Source organism: Petaurus breviceps, unplaced genomic scaffold (assembly GCF_028583685.1).
Source record: "Petaurus breviceps papuanus isolate PSGF00001 unplaced genomic scaffold, PetGlider_PUasm1.0 90762, whole genome shotgun sequence".
NCBI classification, from domain to species: domain Eukaryota; kingdom Metazoa; phylum Chordata; class Mammalia; order Diprotodontia; family Petauridae; genus Petaurus; species Petaurus breviceps.
Window position 1 is genome coordinate 8,589,465 of NW_027187339.1, and position 20,522 is coordinate 8,609,986.

The 20,522-nt window shown below is 39.5% G+C and overlaps 1 protein-coding gene across 1 annotated transcript in view; it reads left to right on the forward strand.

The window, feature by feature from the left end:
• The window catches only part of LOC138146447 (heparan-alpha-glucosaminide N-acetyltransferase-like), a 283,193-nt gene that overhangs the window by 134,940 nt on the left and 127,731 nt on the right, over window positions 1-20,522 (forward strand). Inside the window, exons 5-7 of the mRNA XM_069068364.1 lie at window positions 6,099-6,175; window positions 7,478-7,508; window positions 17,781-17,941. Of these exons, the coding sequence (XP_068924465.1) occupies window positions 6,099-6,175; window positions 7,478-7,508; window positions 17,781-17,941 (269 nt within the window). The remainder of the gene's footprint in view (window positions 1-6,098; window positions 6,176-7,477; window positions 7,509-17,780; window positions 17,942-20,522) is intronic.

The window sequence follows — 20,522 nt, forward strand, 5'->3', positions numbered from 1 at the left end:
TTCCTTCCTTCCTTCCTTCCTTCCTTCCTTCCTTCCTTCCTTCCTTCTTTCCTCCCCTCCCTCAGTTTCCTCCCTCCTTCCTTCCTTCTGACTGATTTTAAGTTGACAGACCTTTCCAAGTTTGGCTGGTCCTCAGATGACAGATGATACATTGCTAGGCCCATCCTTGAAACCTTTTCAGCTTGGAGAAAGTTTCCAGAGTTCATATTCTACTGGCAGAGTCCTCAAGACCTCAGTGTTACTGTCAACATTTCTACCCCCACCCTTCACAGGGCATTGAGGTGGGGCTTCATGGATAAAGATTTTCACCATGAAAAAATAATTGCAGAAGCACCAGCACAGGAAAAGTATTTTGGGGGAAAACTTGCCAGTTCTAAAGGAAGCGTGGCACCATGGACAGAGTGCTGGATTTGGGTTTGAGTCCTGATTTAAGCTAGTTGGTGCAACGAATAGAACACCGGTCCAGGAGCCAGGAGGACCTGAGCCCAAATCCAGCCTCAGACACTTGACACACTTACTGGCTATGTGACCTTGGGCATCACTTAACCCCAATTGCCTTGCCTCCCTGCCCAAACTCCCCCCAAAAAGGAATTATTATTTCCCCAGTAATGTTTAGCTTACAAGTCTGTGTTCCCCAGAACCCATCACCATACAGGGCATAACTAGAGTTCAGTGCTCCCCATCTCCATATGTGTTTTGTTTCTTTGAGAAATCTAGAAATTTGTACTGTCTCTTCCTTGTCCCAGAGAGTGGGAACCTTTAGCTCTTACTCTTAGTGTTGCATTATAATGAATGTTATCTTCCTGAGAGGGGCTAAAGGACAGACAAAAGCCCTCCAGGAATAAGGCAACAGAGTAGTTTGAGAGAATTAAGCCACGTGGCCCATCTATTTGGAAGGGGCCCAGGCTGCAGAGTTTGGAAGAACTTTGGTGCTTTTCCATCACTGAGGGAGCTGATGACTGTTCCTCCCCATTAATCAATAACAAGGAGAGAAGAGAGACACTTCCTAGTCTGTCACTGCACTAAAGGATGATTTTTTTTCCCCTCCACAAGCCAGCAAATTAATTAATGCCATCTATTTTCCTGATTCTGACCAAAGGTTGTCAGATTCCCTTAGCCCACTTATTGATCTGTAATATAACCTTCCATTTCCTGCACGGGCTATTATGTGAAATAAAATTCATAATGGTTGCTCTCCTGAGCAGCTGTGCACCTGTGCACTCAGCAGTGACTGGCAAGCTCCTCTTGGAAGGGCCAGGGGAGCCCTTGTTTAATTAGCATTCCCAAATCAGGGCCCATGTTATTATTTACAATAGACCTCCCTTGCTCCAAAGTGGCCTTCTCTCCTGTGTCACAGTCCTAACACATATTATAGCTCTAAGTCCAGTAGAGTTGCATGCCTCTCAGTGGCTGCTTCTCCTGCCCTGGGTGAGGGAGCATTTCTTTAGGAGCAATAATGAAGGGCAGGCTGTAAGGGAAAACTAATTAATCTCTTCTGCCTCCATTGAATTTATCTGATGCTAGAAGCAATACACCATGTGCTCCACAGCAAATGAAAGCAGACCCAGAATTGATGCCTCTGTCCTCAACAACAAGGGCAAAATGATCAATTTCCGGCCTTGGGAGCTCTCACTGGTTCCTCCAGTTCATTATGGGCCAGGCATTTTATTTATGCTAATGTGGACAGGCCAAGGTTATGCTTCTTTTCTAATCAAACCTATGGGACTTAGGTAGCTGAGCCCAGATCCACCACAATATCATGTGAAAAGGGGATACAAAAGATGTCCCCAGGCTGGAGCCATGGGTCAAGTTCCACAGGGCGACAGAATGGTCTCCTGGAGAGAGCAGAGGATTTGGAGGCAAGTTGCCTGTGTTTAAATTCCAGTCCTGTTACTTAATAGTTAGGTGCTCTTGGGAAAAGGATGTAACCTTTTTAATGCTTTGTTTCCCATTCTATAAAGTAAGGAAATTGGAAGATGACCTCTAAACTTGCTTATAACTCTCAATCTATGGTATAGGACATCATAGATATGAGAATTTAACAGAAGAGGGATTCTCTGTAGAATATGAGGTCCTCTAGATGCTTCTATTTGTAGACGATATTGGACTAATTGCACTGTGAAGCCTCATCAATGAAATCCATAATCACTTTAAAGAGTTTAGCCTAACTATCCACACAAGCAAAACCAAGTAGATGGAGAAAGCCTATTGTCTAGAGTATTATATACAGTTGGCATACTATCCTATAGGCTTATATGTCAACATGTATATCTTAGACCAGATGTTCCCAAACTTACTTGGTCTACCACCCCCTTTTAAAAAAATACTCAGTGCCTCCCTGGGAATTTATTTTCTTTAACCCTTTAATGTTTTGTTTTTAATTGCATAATTAAAAAAATATATAATTTTTTTTAAATGATGCATCTTAAATTTAATGATTTATTGTAAATTTGTGGGGTTTTTCCTGCATTGTAATTTTGATGATGCAATATTGTTTCATGTAACCATGTAGTATCATATTGTAAATAAGTCATTCCATGCACGTATTCCTGTTAATGTATGCTGGCCTTCCCAACAATGTGCAACACACTCACCTGCCAACATTTGCTTGTTAAGGCCCATTGACTTGACCATTGATCTGTTATAATTTGCATGTTATGTGTTTATTTGGAAAATGATATAGCTACTATGACTTTAAGTCTATTAGACAATCCATGGAATGTGTCTGAGTGGTTTTTCAAAATTTTCTTATCTTCTCTTTCCTTATGATTTCACCTCCCCCTTATTTTTATTCAATGCTCCCCAATTGTACCCGAGGCTACTACCACCCCCGGATTATTCCAGCATACCCCAGGGGGCAGTACTGCCCACTTTGGGAACCTATGTGACAGAAACAGAAGATTGGCCCAGAATTGAACAGGAGGAAGAGAATTGCATCTGCATGTGTTTTTTTTTTTAAAGGCCCAAAGCTTCTTAACAGAAGTAACTAGGCGGTACCATGGAGAGAGCTAGTCTTGGAGGAAAGATGACTTGAGTTCAAATCCTGTCTTACTCTTCTTCATTGTGTGAGCCTGAGCAGGTCACTTCATCTTTTTCAGCCTCATTTTCCTCATCTGTAAAGTGGGAATAATAATAGCATCTCTCTCCCATTTATCTCCTTGTGAGGATCCAATGAGATAAAACAAACTTTAAAGTGTGATATAATGCGCTCTCTCATTATTATTATTATTATTATTAACAACAATAAACTTCCATTAGACCCTGGAAGCACACTTTCATCGAGCAATGGGTGGGGCACTGGACCTAGAGTCAGAAAGACCTGAATTCAAGTCTGTCCTCAGATACTTACTAGCTGCATGACCCTAGGCAAGTCACTCAACCTCTGTTAATGTAACTTGCCTCCATTTCCCCAAGTACAAAGTAAGTATAATAAGGATAACCTCCTAGGGTTGTTCTGAGGATCAAACAAGATAATAATTATAAAGCACCTTGCACAGTGTCTGACACATAGTAGGAGCTTAATAAATGATTCATTCCTTCCTTCCTTCAATGATATTTACCTATGAATCATAGAAAACTAGAGTCTCTGAAGAAATTAAACTTTAGCTCATCTAAATGGCAATGGAAGGATAGATATCAAATATAAGTAGGTTATAACATATTACCAATAAGGCATTGATCATGTTGGATGGACTCCCATCTAAATGCTTATGGGAAGATATGGACCAGAATCCCATAGACTGAGAAGACATTGATGGGTTGACATTTGTACCACAGGATGGAGTAACTACTTTGATAAAAATCATTTAACTTTCAGTGAGAATCAATGACTAGAAGTTATGAAGAGATAGAGTTCAACTCAATATCATGAAGAACTTTGCTATAATTTCACCTGCCCAAAAATGGAATAGGTGTCTTAGCCACCATTAGAACTGTTCAAGAGAAGATTAGCTGGTCACTTGTTGGAAATATTGAAGAGTGGAACTGTGTCTCAGTAGAAGGCTGAGCTCATCCACTCTAGGCATACCCCCAGGCTCTAGGCTGTGTTTCTCTGTCCAGCACAACCTGCATTTACTAGAAACTCTTGCTTCAATTCAATGCAATTGCTGGAAAGTGACTTGGAGACTTCTTTCTGAAGCTGCAATGAATTCACACACACCATGAGACAAAATCAAAGGAAAAGAACATATCAGAGTTTTCAGTGAAATTGTGTACTAGTCAAAAACGTGTAGGGTTTTCATGAACTTGACCACTTAGTTTAATTCAGAGAAGAAAGAAAATGAATTCCAGTTGCCCAGAAAATACCATTGAATTCCATGGTTAGATTGGCTTTAGTGTCTTACCTAAGGGGCCTGAGGATAAGGACAAGGGTAATTAATGATCTGTTCTTAGTTCCTAGTCACCTGTCCTGAGGGCAATTGTCTTGGTCTCTCTCTCCTTTGAAAAGAGAAGACGTCCAATTCGTGTCTTTAGTGAGTGCCAGTCATGATCCCAGCACCATGATAAAAGAGGTCACTTACTTTAGGAGGCAGTATTCATATAGATAGGCAATTAAGAAATAGTAGAAAACAAATTCTAGTTAAGTTACAGGATGTCCGGAGAGCAAATAGTGAGATCACTTGAATTTATGGAGCTTCAAGGAGCAGATATAACTTGAGTTAAGTAGTATTGGTGTGGTTGGAGAAGAAAGTTGGGAGTTTTCCAGACTAGGAGAAGACAATGAAATATTTTGGGGGAAATGGCCAGGTCCATCTGACAGCCTAACCAGTCATCACTCATCATGGAAAACCCATTAACTGATTCCACTGTCCAGGGGTCGAACATAAAGAACTCCAAGTGCCGGGTGTCAGATTAGAGACTCCAAGGAGTCTGAGCTGGGCTTCTGACCTTAACCTTCATTCCCTCAGCTGCAATGTGAGAATTGTAATGCTGTTCCTTTTTCCTTTTTGGGAAGGACAAGCAGGGACATGCATTCTAGATAGTTCTAGAACTGTCCTAGCCATAGAATTTCAAATAGAGGGGAAGAAAACCCGTGTTCTAGCTCTGGCTGGGCCACCTATCTTCCTGTGAGACCATTTCCTCATCTGTTTCATTAATGGAAAATTTGCTTAAGAATAAGAACTATTCAAATGTGGACTAGGTTGTTTTAGGGAGTAGTGGTGGGATTCCTGTTCATTGGAAGGGAAACTGAAAGGCTATGTGATCACTTTTTTTTTCTTTATCTTCTTTTTTTTCTTGCTTTTTTTTTTTTGGAGAGGGGAAGCTAGGGTAGTTGGGGTTAAGTGACTTGCCCAAGGTCACATGGCTACTAAGTGTTAAGTGTCTAAGGCCAGATTTGAACTCAGGTCCTCCTGGCTCGAGGGCTGATGTTCTATTCACTGTACCACTTAGCTGCCCCTAGGTGATCACTTGTTGAGTGTGTTGTAGTGGAGATTCTTTGGGGGATGTAGGTTGGCCCAATAGATGACCACTATGATCCCTTGCCTCTCTGAGATTCTATAATTATGTGATACATGAAATCAACAAGTTGAACTCAGGGGTTCTTAACCTGGGGATCTGTGAGCTTTTAAAAATCTACTTTGATAACTATATTTCAGTATAATTGTTTTCCTTTGGAATTCTATGGATTTTAATTTTTACATTTAAAAACAATGTTCTAGGAAGAGATCAATAGGCTTTACCAGACACTACCAAATGGATCCAGGACACACACAAAAAGGTTAAGTACCCCTGGGCACTAGAACACTAAGGTTCCTTCTAGCACAGCTGTTAAATAAGGAAATTGGACTAGATTATATTTAAAGTGCCTTCCAGAATTAAAATTCTGTTTAATTTTATGTTGGGGGTAGTGTGGTAGAATGGATAGTGCTCTTGATTTGCCATTAGGAAGAAGAAGGTTTGTAATCCTACCTCAGATACTTACTGTCTGTGTGACTCTGGACAAGTCAGCACACTACTCTGGGCATCTTTTCTCTCATCTGTAAAATAAGGGGGGTGGAACTCAATGGCCTCCAAGGTCCCTTCTGATTCTAAACCTGGGCTTGTATGGGTTCTGCAAACACTTACTAAGAGTTTTCACTGTTTTCTTGGTTCTGCAGCTTGTCATTGACACTCATGGTTTTTGTTAACTACGGTGGAGGTGGCTACTGGTTCTTTGAACATGCTCCATGGAATGGTATTGTATAGAATCTCTTTCCCCTTAACTTTAGCTTGAGCCTTTTAAGCAAATCAGCAATGTAATTATTGATCTCCAAGAGAAAAGGAATTAATATGGCCTCCCATATCCTCTGTAGGTAAGAGTATTTAACAATGAACTCTGCTTAAACTTCATAAAAGCCTCTTCAGCAAATCAGCAGAAAAATATTGATCTTAAAATAAGTATGTGAATGCTAATTGTATTTGGGCTTTCCACTGGAGAACCATTAGATTATTTAGCCAGGGTTCTCTCTTTAATTTTATGGTCTTACTGTTGTCTACCCGGGCAGTTTTCTCTCTGTTTCAGCAAGGCCTCTAACTACCTGATTTTGCTGACTTTTCCTTTTCCTAGAGTCCAGCATATTGACTCTGGAGAGAATTGTAGGGGCTTTTAAGATCATGTTACCCGAGCCCTTGCCCATGTAAAATAGTAATGGCACAGCCTCGCCAAGGGGATTTCTGTTAAATGGATGAGGAAGACATACCTGCCTGGCACCTGTGCTTAGACTGGCCAATCAATCCATGGCCCTCTTAACAGTCTGCACTTTAGTTACCAGCAAGGTTCAGGCTTCTGAAGGTGCTACCAGAAGCAGAGAGGCACATGGAGGTGGGATACTCTATTCCTGCCTGATGTCTTTTTTCTGTGTGAACATCAATCCATACCAGAAAACCAATAACAGGGACTGTCTCATGTCTCTGTTGATACTGCTGGCACTCTGGGCATTGGTATTCCCTGGGGTTAGGATAATGGCCTGCCTTCCCCCCTTTTGTCTGCTTATTAGAAAAAGGACAGGACTCCTCCAGGAAGGCCCATTGCCTTTCACAAAAGCAATGTGCTTTCAGTGGCTAAGGTTGCTATTAAAAAACAAGCAATGTTTGAATACCTTTCTGTGTGTGGGCTAGTGAGCCTCGCCATTGGTCTTTTTTTTTTTTTTAAAGCAATCAGGGTTAAGTAACTTGCTCAAGATTACACGGCCAGGTGTTTCTGGATGGGTGCTAAGTGTCTGAGCCCAGATTCGATCCCCAGGTCATCCAGACACTGGAGCCAGTGCTCTTACTCGCTATGCTACCTGGCCACCCCTGTCGCCATTGGTCTTTTGTAATTGACTTTGCAAAGTGAATCTAGTGCCAAATCATATGGAGCCCAGCATTTAAGGATTGGGGCAGGAGAAAGGAAATTCCCAATCTCCATCTCATTTCTATTTTCCTTTAGTCCTGATATATTTCCCAAAACAGTTTGCCCAACTTTTGCCACTTTCCTTTCTCATTGTTTTCATTATAGGTCTTACAGTTGCTGACCTGGTCATGCCATGGTGAGTAAAACAGAGACTCTTTTTTTTTTTTTTAAAGCAATTGGGGTTAAGTAACTTGCTCAAGGTTACACGGCCAGGTGTTTCTGGGTGGGTGCTAAGTGTCTGAGCCCAGGATTCCATCCCCAGGTCATCTGGGGACACTGGGGCCTGTGCACTTACTCACTGTGCTACCTGGCTGCCCCTAAAACAGAGACTCTTGATCTGAGTTGGGGGTTGCCTGGATGGGTGCTATGGCACAAATGACTCCTCTTTGATTCTACTTCCTTGGTTTGAAATATTTCCAAAGGAAAATCATACTTGTGATAAAGTAGAAAGAATATTGGACTGGGATTTAGAAGATCTAGGTTCTAGTCTTGATAATGCTACTAATATGTGTGACTGTAACCAAGTCTTTTGCTGTCTCTGGGCCCCATTTGCTTTATCTGTCAAATGAGGGGAGTGACATAGAAGACCTCCAAGGTCTCTTCCAGCTCTGCTGTTCTTTAATCTTGTACCTGGAATATGCATCTTTTTCTTTCTTTTTTTTTTTGGAGGGGGGAAGGCAGGGCAATTGGGGTTAAGTGACTTGCCCAAGGTCACATAGCTAGTAAGTGTTAAGTGTCTGAGACTGGATTTGAACTAAGATCTTCCTGACTCCAGGGCTCGTGCTCTATTCACTATACCACCTAGCTGCCCCACACCTCTTTATTTCTACCTCCTAATACCCTTAACTTTCTTCTGAAGTACAGTCCAGATTTCACCTCATACAAGAGTCCTTTCCTGTGCCACCTCGGACAGGATGTCCTTCCTGACGTCCCGAGTTCTTAGAACTTTTTCTCTTGAAATTACTTGGCATGACTACACATATAGTTTATGTTTATTTAAAGATCATTTTCATTTTAGTCTTTGCGTCTTCAGCACTTAGCACTATGCCTGGAACATAGTGGACACTTACTAAGTGTTCTTTGAATGAAATTGAATTGACTTAATATTCTATCATCATATGAAAAATGGACAACCCCTTCCTCAATAATCTACATAATAATAAGAGCAAGCATTTATATGGCCCTTTAAGGTTTGCAAAGCACTTTGCTAGTGTTATTTTATACTCACAACAATCCTGGGAAGGTGGTGATATTATATCCCAATATTACAGATGAGGAAGGGTAAGTGACTTATCCAAGGTCATGCAGCTTTTAAGTGTTTAAAACTTACTTCTGCATCCAGAACTCTGCCCACTGTTCTACCCAGATGCCTCTATGTATATAGATGAACCTTGTTAGAGGAATATAGAATTTCAGAGTTGGAAGGGCCCCTGGACATCATTTAGTCCAATCCCTTCATTGAACAGTTGAGGAAATGGGAGCGATGCTAAGATTCTCTATTTAAATTATGCAAGGAATTGCTTTGCTTCATTAGATTATGAGTTCCTTGAGAGCAAGGACTATACTTTCCTTTCTTCTTTGATGTTTTGTGCAGTGCATGGCACATAGTAAGAGCTTAATAAAAGCTTGTTGACTTGACTTCAGAGGTTCCGAATTGAGAGACAACTGAAAGACAAAGGTGTATTGTATGATATCCAGTGCAACCTGTTCCCACGTGGCTCTGATATATCCCTTTAAAATTCTTAAAAACGGCAAGAGAATGTGAAATGAACAGTTCTCACATTTGGGCAGAATTGGGGTTTTTTAATGTAACATTTTTAAAAGATACAGCACCTTTGATGTAGGTGAGTCTCTTAAGGAGATTTCTACACAAGTAGTGAAATTTACCAAGGGGAGAAGCTGTCTTCCTTATGTAACATTGCTATTTAACAGCTGTTGAATGGGGCTATTATGCTGGGTATGGTAGAGAATCAGAAATTTGCATATGTAAATTACACGTTGTACCTTTATTCATTGCTTGGAGTGTGTGTATTAGGATGAGGCAGGATGGTCTTCTACTTTTCTTTTGGAGCAGCATGGGGTGATGGAAAGAAGATTGACCTTAGAGTCTGAAGACCTCGGTTTAACTTCTCTCAACCTCAATGTTATCTGTAGAATGGGGAGAATAATACCTAGACTCGAGGTCCTAGGGTAAAAAAAAGGTGACATTTATATAGCAGTAGATCAAAAGGTCATACATATACATACATAGATATATGTTTATATATAAATATATTTACATATATATTCAGGTGAGGAGAGGGGGAGAGAAAGAAACAGAGATACACACACAGAGGGAATGAGAAACTGGACCTATGATTTCATTAGGAGAGAGAATTCCCAGGTGAGGACACTCCTTCTACCAATGCAGTTCAGTAATCTTAGGCAAGTGACCTAAACCTGCTTGCCTCAGTTTCCCCATTTGTAAAATGAGCTGGAGAAGGAAATGGCAAACCAGTCCAGTATCCTTGCCAAGAAAACCTCAAATGGGTTTACGAAGAGTCACACACAACTGAAAAACTACTCAGCAACAACATTCTCTGAAACTTTTCATTTTAGAGATTTGCTTCAAACTCCACAAATGTAAATAACTTGTCCAGGGTCTCACAGGCAGTATGTTTTTGAAGAAGGACTCAAACACAAGTCTTCTTGGCTTTGAGATTCTTTGGAAGTATCTCATTAATTAATATTCCACTCTGCTGCCTTTCTAGCAGTATATATGAAAAATATGTACACACTGATTTGGGGGATAAACTAACAAGGCTATGTTTTTCCTTAGAAAAATATTTCATGAATAAATATCTTTATTCGTTGTTGACTGGTTTAATTTAAAATCCATTGTGACAGGTCAGGGGATAGAATAGTAAAGAGTTAGAGATACAGTCTACCTCTTCATTTGACAAATCAGGAAAATAAGGCTCAGAATGTTGTTGTGTAGAAGGGATAATGAAAATGTTAATATTGAAGTCAGGAGAAATCATTCCTAGCTTTAAACAGGGAGTAATTTCTAACCCTAGTGATTGGAGACAACAATGGGTAAGTCTGTCTCACTGCTCACCAATGTCTAGCCCAGAACTCTCAGATTTCAGACACATGGGTAAAGCAATGAAGTGCTTAGTTTGGATGCTATGGTTTCTTCTCAGTTTAAGAGACTGAGGCAAGTGATAGGGATGGATTGCCACGGTGTCAGGCCTCATAATTTGAGAACATTGGCAGCAGCATCCAGTAGGGAGAAACCATCTCAGTTCCCAATAGCTTTTCCCTTTGAATTAACACGATCTCATGTTTAGAGGGTAGTTTAGTTAATGAAGTTAGAGGGTATTTCAACCCTGAAAACAGAGCTGTTTATCACCAAGTGATGGGCCCTGGGGCAGTGGAACTGCTCACTGAGGGCCAAATGAGATAAGTGTGTCTGGTGTTTGCCCAAAGTGGACATTAGGAAATACTCAGAGGCTGCTCTGATCTACAGATATTTTTTTTTCTGTCATGTGTATTCATCTAGAACAGTGGTTCCTAAGCTCCTGAGGAATTATTGCAAGGGCCCATCTCATTAAATGGCTCAGAATAATAAATAAACAAGCATTCCTCTTATGAACTCAATAAACAATGTCTCCCACATATGAAAAATGCTATTTTTCAAATGCATATAGATCCTCTCATTTGAAAAATACAAATTCTCTTAAAAGCATTGCTACATTTCTTGTAGCTTTTTATCATTATGTATTTTCTTAATCAATGGATATACACGCAACTATTAATGCTGGGATCTATGACATTTTATACATTAAAAAGAAGTCATACTGGAACAGATTTGGAATCCCTGATTTAGGCAGAATAAGAATAATGACTGACATTTATATAGGTCACTGGGGTTTGCAAAGTGCTTTATATAAGTAGTAGCAGCTGATCTTTACAACAACACTGAGAGGCAAGTGTAATTGTTAGCTTCATTTATAGATGAGGAAAGAGGGTTTCAGAGAGGTTAAATGTCTAGTCATGTAAAGAAGTATCTGAAGCAGGATTCAAACCCAAGTCTTCCCTGTCCCAATTCCTTTACTGTATCTGCAGCATAAATCCACACTGCTAAGGTTCACAGCAAACTCACAGTCAGAACAATTTTAAGGAGTAAAAGGAGAATGTCCTGGTCCTTTGGTCAGCAAGTCCCTGAAGGAAAGGTCCCTAAATGTCTCAAGGTAAAGGAAAGGATTGGTAGTGCCCATCATAATTCTTCTAAATGAAGGATGCAAAAATAAAGGGGAGAAGTCACTTGTGTTAATTCTGAGTGTAGGAGCAGCTTCCAGAAATCACCAGTGGCAAGGAGTACACAAGACTGAAGCTCAGTAGCTTGGAGGACAGACCTAGGAGGCATCAGTTGAATTTAGATGCTGAGCTGAGTATGGTAACATGGCAGATAAAACAAGGCAGTTCTCTAAGGCTGCATTAAGAGACGTAGAGTATCCAGAAGGCAGAGGTGGAGGTTCATTGGACTCTGCTTGGTCCAAATTATTGTGTTCAGGTCTGGGAACCCAATTTGGGGGAGGAAATCTGGGCATAGACTAATATGTAGCCTAGATTTTGGAAGAAAGAAGGGAGGTGTGTCTCACAGTCTGCCTTCTGGAGTTAAGAATGGTTATTGCATTGAGCAGAGTCCTGATGGTTTCCAGTGTTGTATTCCTTTGCCTTATGGCAGTCATCATGGTCTTTGTTCTCTTGTTTCTTCTCATTTTGCTTTGTATCAAGTCATACAGCTTCACCCAAGTTTTTTCTGAATTCTACATATTCACATTCATAATTTCTTATGGGATAGTAATATTCCATTACATTCATATGCCACAGTCTGTCTAGTCATTCCTCAACTGATGAACAATTTGTTTCTGTTCCCCCCTCCTAAATGAGATGCTATAAATATTTTCGTATCTATGGACCTTTATTTCTGCTTTTGATATCCTTGGGGTTATATATGCAGTAGTGGTATCTTTGGGATAAAGAATACTTAGAGTTTAATGAGCTTTCTAGTATCATTCCTAGCCATTTTACAAAATGGTTGGACCAATTCATAACTCCATCAATAATATGTTATTGCAAGGCATGCATTTTTCTAAGGCCATTTTGAATACTGACTACACTGGGACAGAGGCTTCAAGCTGACTCATCCCTGTGATGACACAGACCTGGCCAGGCCTGAGTGTCATTGCCCAAAATGAGAGTTTCCTGGATCCCAGGGGTAAAAAGACAGTACAATCTGGGCCCCACCTTTCAGCTTGAGACCCTTGCGAAATTTGGCCTTGCTCCTTCCTCCCACCACACAGATGTTCTTGACAAGCCCTTGAGGATCCAGAAGCATGTGAAAGTATGTCTTCAAGATGTAGATGGGAAAACCACCAGTCAGGGATGTGGGGATTAGGGGGAAAGGAGGAGCAGCAGGCAAGACAGGAAAAAAATGATTAAAACAACAACAATACAACAAAACAAATGTAAGCCAAATATGCCGACCTGTCATCCTGCCCCTTAATGGGCACTTACAAACGTGCAACTTGCAGATGCTGTTACTCCCCGATGTGACTGTGGTTATAAAACAAACAGCGTGATCGATAATATGATCTAATCTGATTGAAGAGGTCACTAAGAAAATTATTACCCACTTTACAACCCATTAACATCAAGACATAGATTTCAGGAGTGTACAAGATAGATTAAAACTTGCTTACTTAAAGTAAGGAGGTCGAAATAAACTACCCTCTAAAGGGTAACCTTTGAGGGAAAGAGAGACAGAGAGAGAAAGACAGACAAGAGACACAGAGAGAAATAGAGGAACAAAGAGACAGAGAAAAACAAAGGAAGATAGAAATAAAAGAAAGGAAACATTAGATGGGTAGGCAGAAGGGGGAGGGCAAATGGAACACTGTGCTGAACCTGATTCTTGAATTCACAGAACCTCAGAATTAAGGGTGGGATACATTTCCAAAGTCATCTAGTTCAAACCATGCTGGAATAAGTGTCATTTCTACAACCTTCTTAATTAGTAGTCATCCAACCTCTGCTCAGAGTCCTCCAGGGAGAGGGTAGCCACCACCTCTGGAAGGAGTCTTTCCACTTACTAATGGCTGAGATATTTTCCCTTAATTGAAGTAAAATTTACCTTACTGCCACTTCTCATTGCCACTAGTTCTACCATCTGAGATAAGTAGTATAAGTACAATCCCTCTACAACATGACAGCCCTTAAAGTAATGATGGAAAATTATCATTTTTCTTTCCCCTTCCCCCACCTCAGTCATCTCTTTGCCAGGCTAAAGATTTCCAGTTCTTACAACTAATTCTCATGTGTTAAAGTCCACCATTCTGGTTGCCTTCCTCAGTACAAGCCCTAACTTGCCAATATCCCATAGTAAAGTGTGGTGCTACAAGCTGAATGCTTTACTCACGATGTAGTCTGAATAGCGTGGCATATAGTGAGGTTGTCCCACCCGTTAGTTGGGACACTGTGCCACTCCTAACACACCCAAGATCAAATTAACTTCTTTGATTGCCACACCACAGTTTGACTCACTAAATTTATGTTTAAAACTCTAAACTCACAGCTTTTTTTGGTATTAACTGTACCTATTCTATTTTGTTGCTCTTTTGAGTATGAGACTTAGATTTCACAATAAGTAGAATGCAGGACTTAAGGTTAGGAAACCCTACCTGTAATACTAGTTAGTGATCAAACAATTTATGGAGAGCAATTTGGAACTATGTCCAAAGGGCTGTAACACTATCTATATCCTCTGATCCAGAAGTATCGCTACTTGGTCTGTATCCCAAAAAACAATTTCTTTAAAAAGGGGGGAACTCTGTACAAAAAATATTTATAGCAGCTCTTTTTGTAGTGTTTTGCATTTTCTATGTTTTGTTTTTCCTTTGGGTCTGTGTCTTCTTTCACAATACAACTAATAAAGGTAATATGGAGATGTATAACCTATATCAAATTCCTTACAATCTCAGGGAGGGGAGAAGTGAGGGAGGGAAAGAAAACATTTGGAAATCAATTTTTAAAAATGAATGTTAAAATGTCTTTACATATAACTGGGGAAAATAAAATACTATTTTAAAAATACTTAACTAGTTAGGTGACCATGAGAAAGTCACTGTACCTCACTGAGCCTCAATTTCTTCATCTGTAAAATGGTTATAATAACATCTCTAGCACCTGCCTGCCAAGACTACTATGAGATTCAAATGAAATAATATATAAAGGGTTTTTTTAGAAACCTTGAAGTGCTATATAAATTTGGGTTTATTATCATTATTAGCTTTGATCCATTGTTTTAGCCTGTTTAGATTCCTTTTGGGAGGAGTAGAATTCTGACTCTGTCAATATATTCCCTATCTCTCCCAGCTTTTTAAAAATTATCTACAAAGCTAGTTAGTATACTATGTATACCTTGACTAATGTTTAACAGTACAGGGCCAAACTCATACCCCTGGGGCACTCCACTAGAGACCTCTTTCCAAAATGACATTCATGCATTAACAATCATTCTGCCATTCAATTAGTTCTGAATTTACCTAATTACACCATCATTTAGGCAATATTTCTCTGTCTTGACCATAAGTATTGCAATGAGAGATTTTTTCAGGTCTTTTGTTAAATAAAATCTAAACAAATTATGTATATTGTATCGTCTACATCTACTAAACCTGTCCAAATTAGGTGGCTTCTTAATGAAGTCACACTGGCCATTAGTGATCACTGCATCCCTTTCAAAATGCTTAGAAACCATTCTTTAAAAAACAAATTGCATGATTTTGTAAAGAACCAAATTCAAACTCACATGACTGCTCACAGATTCTTTTCTTTTCACATTATTTTTGCTTTTTTTGGAGGGGGGAGGGCAGGGCAATTGGGGTTAAGTGACTTGCCCAAGGTCACACAGCTAGTTTTGTGTTCAAATCTGAGGCCAGATTTGAACTCAGGTCTTCCTGACTCCAGGGCCGGTGCTTTATTCACTGCATCACCTGCCCCACTCTTCACATTTTTCAAAATTGGGACAAGAATTATCCATCTTTTTCTTCATTACTTTTTCTATTCTTCAAGACATTCCAAAAATTGCTGTCCACTACTCAGCAATCACATTCCCATGTTCTTTTAGAACCCAAAGGTATAGCTTGTCCAGGCTTGGTAGCTCAAACTTATCTCATCAAGGCAGGCAAGTGCTGGTAAATGTTTAATTAATTTTCTCCAGGAAAATTTGCACCCATGACACACTTTTAAACTTTTTAATATGCATTATTAACATTTTCACCATCATTTTCTGAAGTCTACACAACCAACAAAGCAATAAGTCCTGATTTGTAGTATTTGCTGATTTCTATGGTGTAAAGGTTCATATTGAAAATTTAACAATCAACTCTTAAGAGGCAGTTTGAGCTGACTCCAACACACTCCTACATGAAGAGCAGCTGATTATTCTCTTACCATCACCCTTTGTATCACCAATTTCAATTCTCTATTAACCATGTCTATTCTCTCCTTCCTAAACTGAAGGTAATTTTCCTAGGTTGAACTACAGAAGAATAATGATAGGTTAGTAGCTTTGACTTCTCTCTATCATACATTATCATTGTCCCCTCCACCCGGAGTAGTGGGATTTCTCTTTTCCTTGATCTTCCTCTTCCTTCCAACTTAAATAAAAAAGCTCCTTTGGTTAACCTTAGCATACATCACCAGCCTCTGAGTTTTAGTAGTCCTCCGACACTCTTTTGCATTCATCTTTTATCTTCTGCTTTCCTTCTTATACACATATCTTTAAAATCCAAGTTAGTTGTTGAGTTCCCTATGTACCCACAATGATTTCTTTCAATAGCTCCCCCTTTGATTCTCATGAAAATAATTTTTGTTGTAATCTTCAGAATTTCCTGCTTGAGAGTTTCATATCTCGTGTGGCTTAACTTCCTCTGTAGAATATAAGATTATGGTATCTTACCTCTCCTTTATTTGAACTCACTTTGAGTGCTGTGTATCAATACATGCTAACTCCTAGAATCTCAACTCTCTAACTTGAAAACCTCCGAGTACTTGGATGTCCTTCTCTACAAATGCCCCCTGATTCACTGTCACTGGCAGGAAGCCTGATATCTTGGATGGTATCTGGTCATGTCTCTGCCATTAATATGCTAGAAGACTTCAGGCAAAACTGCTTAGCCTCTATGTTAGTGGAGAAACTGGAGCATTTTTCTTGGAGAAGAGGAGCATGTGGCTGGGGGTGGGGCAGATTAGTTGTCTTTAAGTCATGTAGAAGTATTAGATTTGTTTTGGTTGGTTCCATGCACCAGAGCTTGGAACAATAAAAGCCAGAGAAGCACATTTAGGCTCAATGTAAGAGAAAAGTTCCTAATTATCAGAATGGCACAAAAGAGGGATGGATTGCCTCAGGAGGTAGTGAATGCCTTCATGTGGAAAATGAATAAGTGAATAAAAAAGCATTTATTAAACATTTTTGATGTGAAAAGCACAATGCTTTACAAAATGAAGAAGTTGGATTGGATTATCTCTAAAGATACTTTTCAGCTCTAATACTGATTCTGTGGTTCTGTATCAGGCTTAGGAAAATGGAGAAGCAACTGGAAGCTAGAAAATAGGAAAGGGTGTTGGAGAGGGGAGAGGGGACAAAAGCAAAAAATAAAAAAAATTATCACTAGGTAAGTGAAGAAACTATGCCCCTTGCAAGTCTCTGCTTTCAGGTTCTGTAAGTGTTGACAGAACTTCCTTCCCTTGTGAGAGCTGAGTTGGCCCATTAGTTGATGCACTAGAATGTCTGAGATTTTCTCACCCTTCTTCCTACAAGGTTGGCTGAAAAATGCCTAAGGGTTGGGTCCATCCAAGCAATGTAATGAAGCAAAGGCAAAAACTAAGCGTTTGTATGAGCCTCAGGATTCTAGAATCCCAGAATAGCAGAATTTAAAATTATAAAGAATCTTAAAATAATAGAATCATAGAGTAAGAGAATCTTGGAATGTAAAAACAAGAAAGAATCTTAGAGTTCATCATCTAATCTTATTTTACAGATGAGAAATTTCAGACTTTTCAGGGCTGCATGACACATTCAAGGCCATACAATTAGTGTCAGAGCTAAGACCAGAACTCAGGTCCCCAACTCCTTGTCCAGTGTTCTTTACACTGAAGTGACACGAAATGTTATTGAGAGTAAGAATGGCAAGCATCCTTTGTTCTCTCTGAGCATCCTTGAGTTCCACAAGGTAGCACTTTGTCTTTGCACATGCTCTGCTTTGCCAGGAGATAGAAGGCCATTGGCTTTTGGGATCCACCATAGGATGGCCCATGATAAATAAAGCTGCACCCTAACAGGCATCCCTCCGAATCCTAGGTTTGTCTTCATCCTCGGAACTTCAGTGGGTCTTGCGTTTCATATTATGCGGAGGAGAAAAGTGAGGAAAGTGCAGCTCTTCCGTAAGGTAGCCTGGAGAACTGGTGTGCTGATGGCCATTGGAGTCCTTTTTCTCAACTATGGACCAGCAGATGGACCTTGTGAGTACTGCCCTGGAGCGATACTTTTAGCATTGAGTCCTTCTCTTGCTGGTCTAGATATCTTTATTCATGTTGTCCCCTGTACTTGAGAAGCCCCTTTCCCCACATTTCTACACATTTTAAGATTCTGCCTTTCCTTCAAGACTCTGATCATAAAACCACCTTCTTCCATATAAAACCTTTTTCTGTTCCCTCTCTACAAAAATAACATCCTCCTCCTTGGAAACTATCATACTATTTTGTTTATATCTCTCTTACATATAGGATAGGGGAGATTTGCCTAGATAACTATTTCCATGAAAACAGTAAGGTGGTTCCAATGGACTGCAAGCTTAATATGAGTCAACAGCATGTGACTGAAGCCAAAAAAAGTCACATGATTTGAGGCTATATTCATAGGACCTGATGTCCAGGGCAAGGTTTCTTAACCTAGAATCTAGGAGCTAAAAAAATAAAATTTGATAACTATGTTTCAACATAATTGATTTCTTTTACAATCTTACTTATTTAATCTTATGAATTTAAAAGCCTTATCCTGAGAACTGGTCTATAGGCTTCACCAAATTGCCAAAGGGGTTCATGGCAAAAGAAAGGCTTAATCACCCTTGGTCTAGAGCAAGGGAGGTGACCCTCTCCTTGTTCTCTACCATTGTCAGATTCCATCTGGAATATCGTATTCACCTAAAGGTACCACATTTTAGGAAGAATACTGGAAAACTAGAGGGTGTCAAGCAAAGGGTGACCAGAAAGATGAGAAAATTCAAATCTATGCTTTATGTAAGTTGGCTGTAAGGAATAGGGCTTAGGCCAGAAAAAGAGAAATAGGGTCGATATGAGAAGTATCTTCAGGTATTTGGATAGCTCTTATGGAGAAGGGAATTGGGCTTACAGTTATCCCTTCTACAATGTAACTTTCCCCATCACTGTTTCGATATCACAGGTTGTCATAAGAAATTAAATGGGAATTTGGGGGGAGCTTTGCAGAAGTTACAAAAGACAAATGAGGGCCAACAGACAACACAAAAAAGTTTTAAAACTAAGAAATACGTAAAATATATGTATATTATTATATAACGTCAACCAAGATTTTACAATAAAGTACCATAAACACCCCACAAAAAAAGAAAAAATTCAGACATCTTCTCTGGTATAAAGGGAGGGCCAAAAAATTTTACTTGGATTTTCCAGATCATGGGGGTACCATGTCCCCTATCCCTGTGATGTGGAAGGTAACTGTATTTTGCTTGATTTCAGAAAGTAGAACTCAGAGTACTAGATAGAAATTGTCTAGAGGAAGATTTTGGTTCCTAGCAAGGAAAGACCTTGCAAAGATCAGAACTTTCTAAAATGGTCTGCCTTGGGAAATAATGAGAAGCTCCCTTACCAGGTGTCTTCAAGCAGAATCTGGGTGATCACATATCAGAGGTGTAAAGATTCTTGGACAAGATGGCTGCCGAAGTCTGTTGCAATTCTGCAATTGTGAAATTCTATTTAGTTTTATATCTATCTGCATAATATTTTATCTCTCCTACTAGATGATCACATCATTATAGCTGCTGACTTAAATGTTATTTTACATATTTTTTTCCTTTTTCCCTAACTTGGTATGGTTCCATATATATATATATATACATGCTCAGTTGAATTGAAATTAGAAGTTGGCTGGTTATTTCAAGCAAGGTTTATGATGGCTAGATCTCAGTGTCACCACTGGTCTGAGATTGGCTTGATCTCAATTTAGCAGCTATAGGAATTCAATTCTGTCGATTTAGTTGGGGCTAAACTCACAGGAGATTGATAAACCAGCTCCAGGTGATTAATTTATCGTGGAAAGTATCCCTTTTCAGGGACCAGAATTCTAGTATCTACTCTCTAGGCCATTTCCTTCCCTTTATCCAGACACCCCAGAAATAGAATTCATAATCAAAAAGATGCTTGCTTATAAGTTAGCAAAAAAGTTTGGATAATCTTATGGTAAACTCAGGGATCATAGCTTTAGAACTGGAAGGAAACTTAGAGGTCTCTGAGTCCAAAAAATCCCATTTTGTTGCTGAAGAAACTGAAGCCTGGAGTGGAGAAGTGACTTGTCCAGGGTCACACAGATTCTAAGTGTCAGAAGACAGATTCAAACCCAGGTCTTCATGACTCCACGTCCTTCCCTGTAGTCTCTACACTACAGGCTCTCAAACTGTTTGGTCTCAGGAACCCTTTATATTCTTAAAAAATATTGAGGATTCCCAAAGAATTTTTGTTGATGTGAGTTATATCTTTTGATATTTACAATCTCGGAAATTAATTGCCATCTCAAAAAAATTTTTTAAAAGTCTTAATATTATTATGAAAATAGTTTTGACCTTACAAATTCATCTTGGAAACTCCCAGATGTGTCTGTATCACTTTGAGAACTACTGTTCTACACCATATTGACTCCTGTTTAGGATGTCAGAAAACCTAAAGAATTATTCCTGTTCCACTGCTGAGTGCATTTTTCTGGTGACTGGAATAACCACGTCTGATAGGTACATCTACCTACTTTAAACATACTTTATATTCATATGTTCTCTCTCTCTCTCTCTCTCTC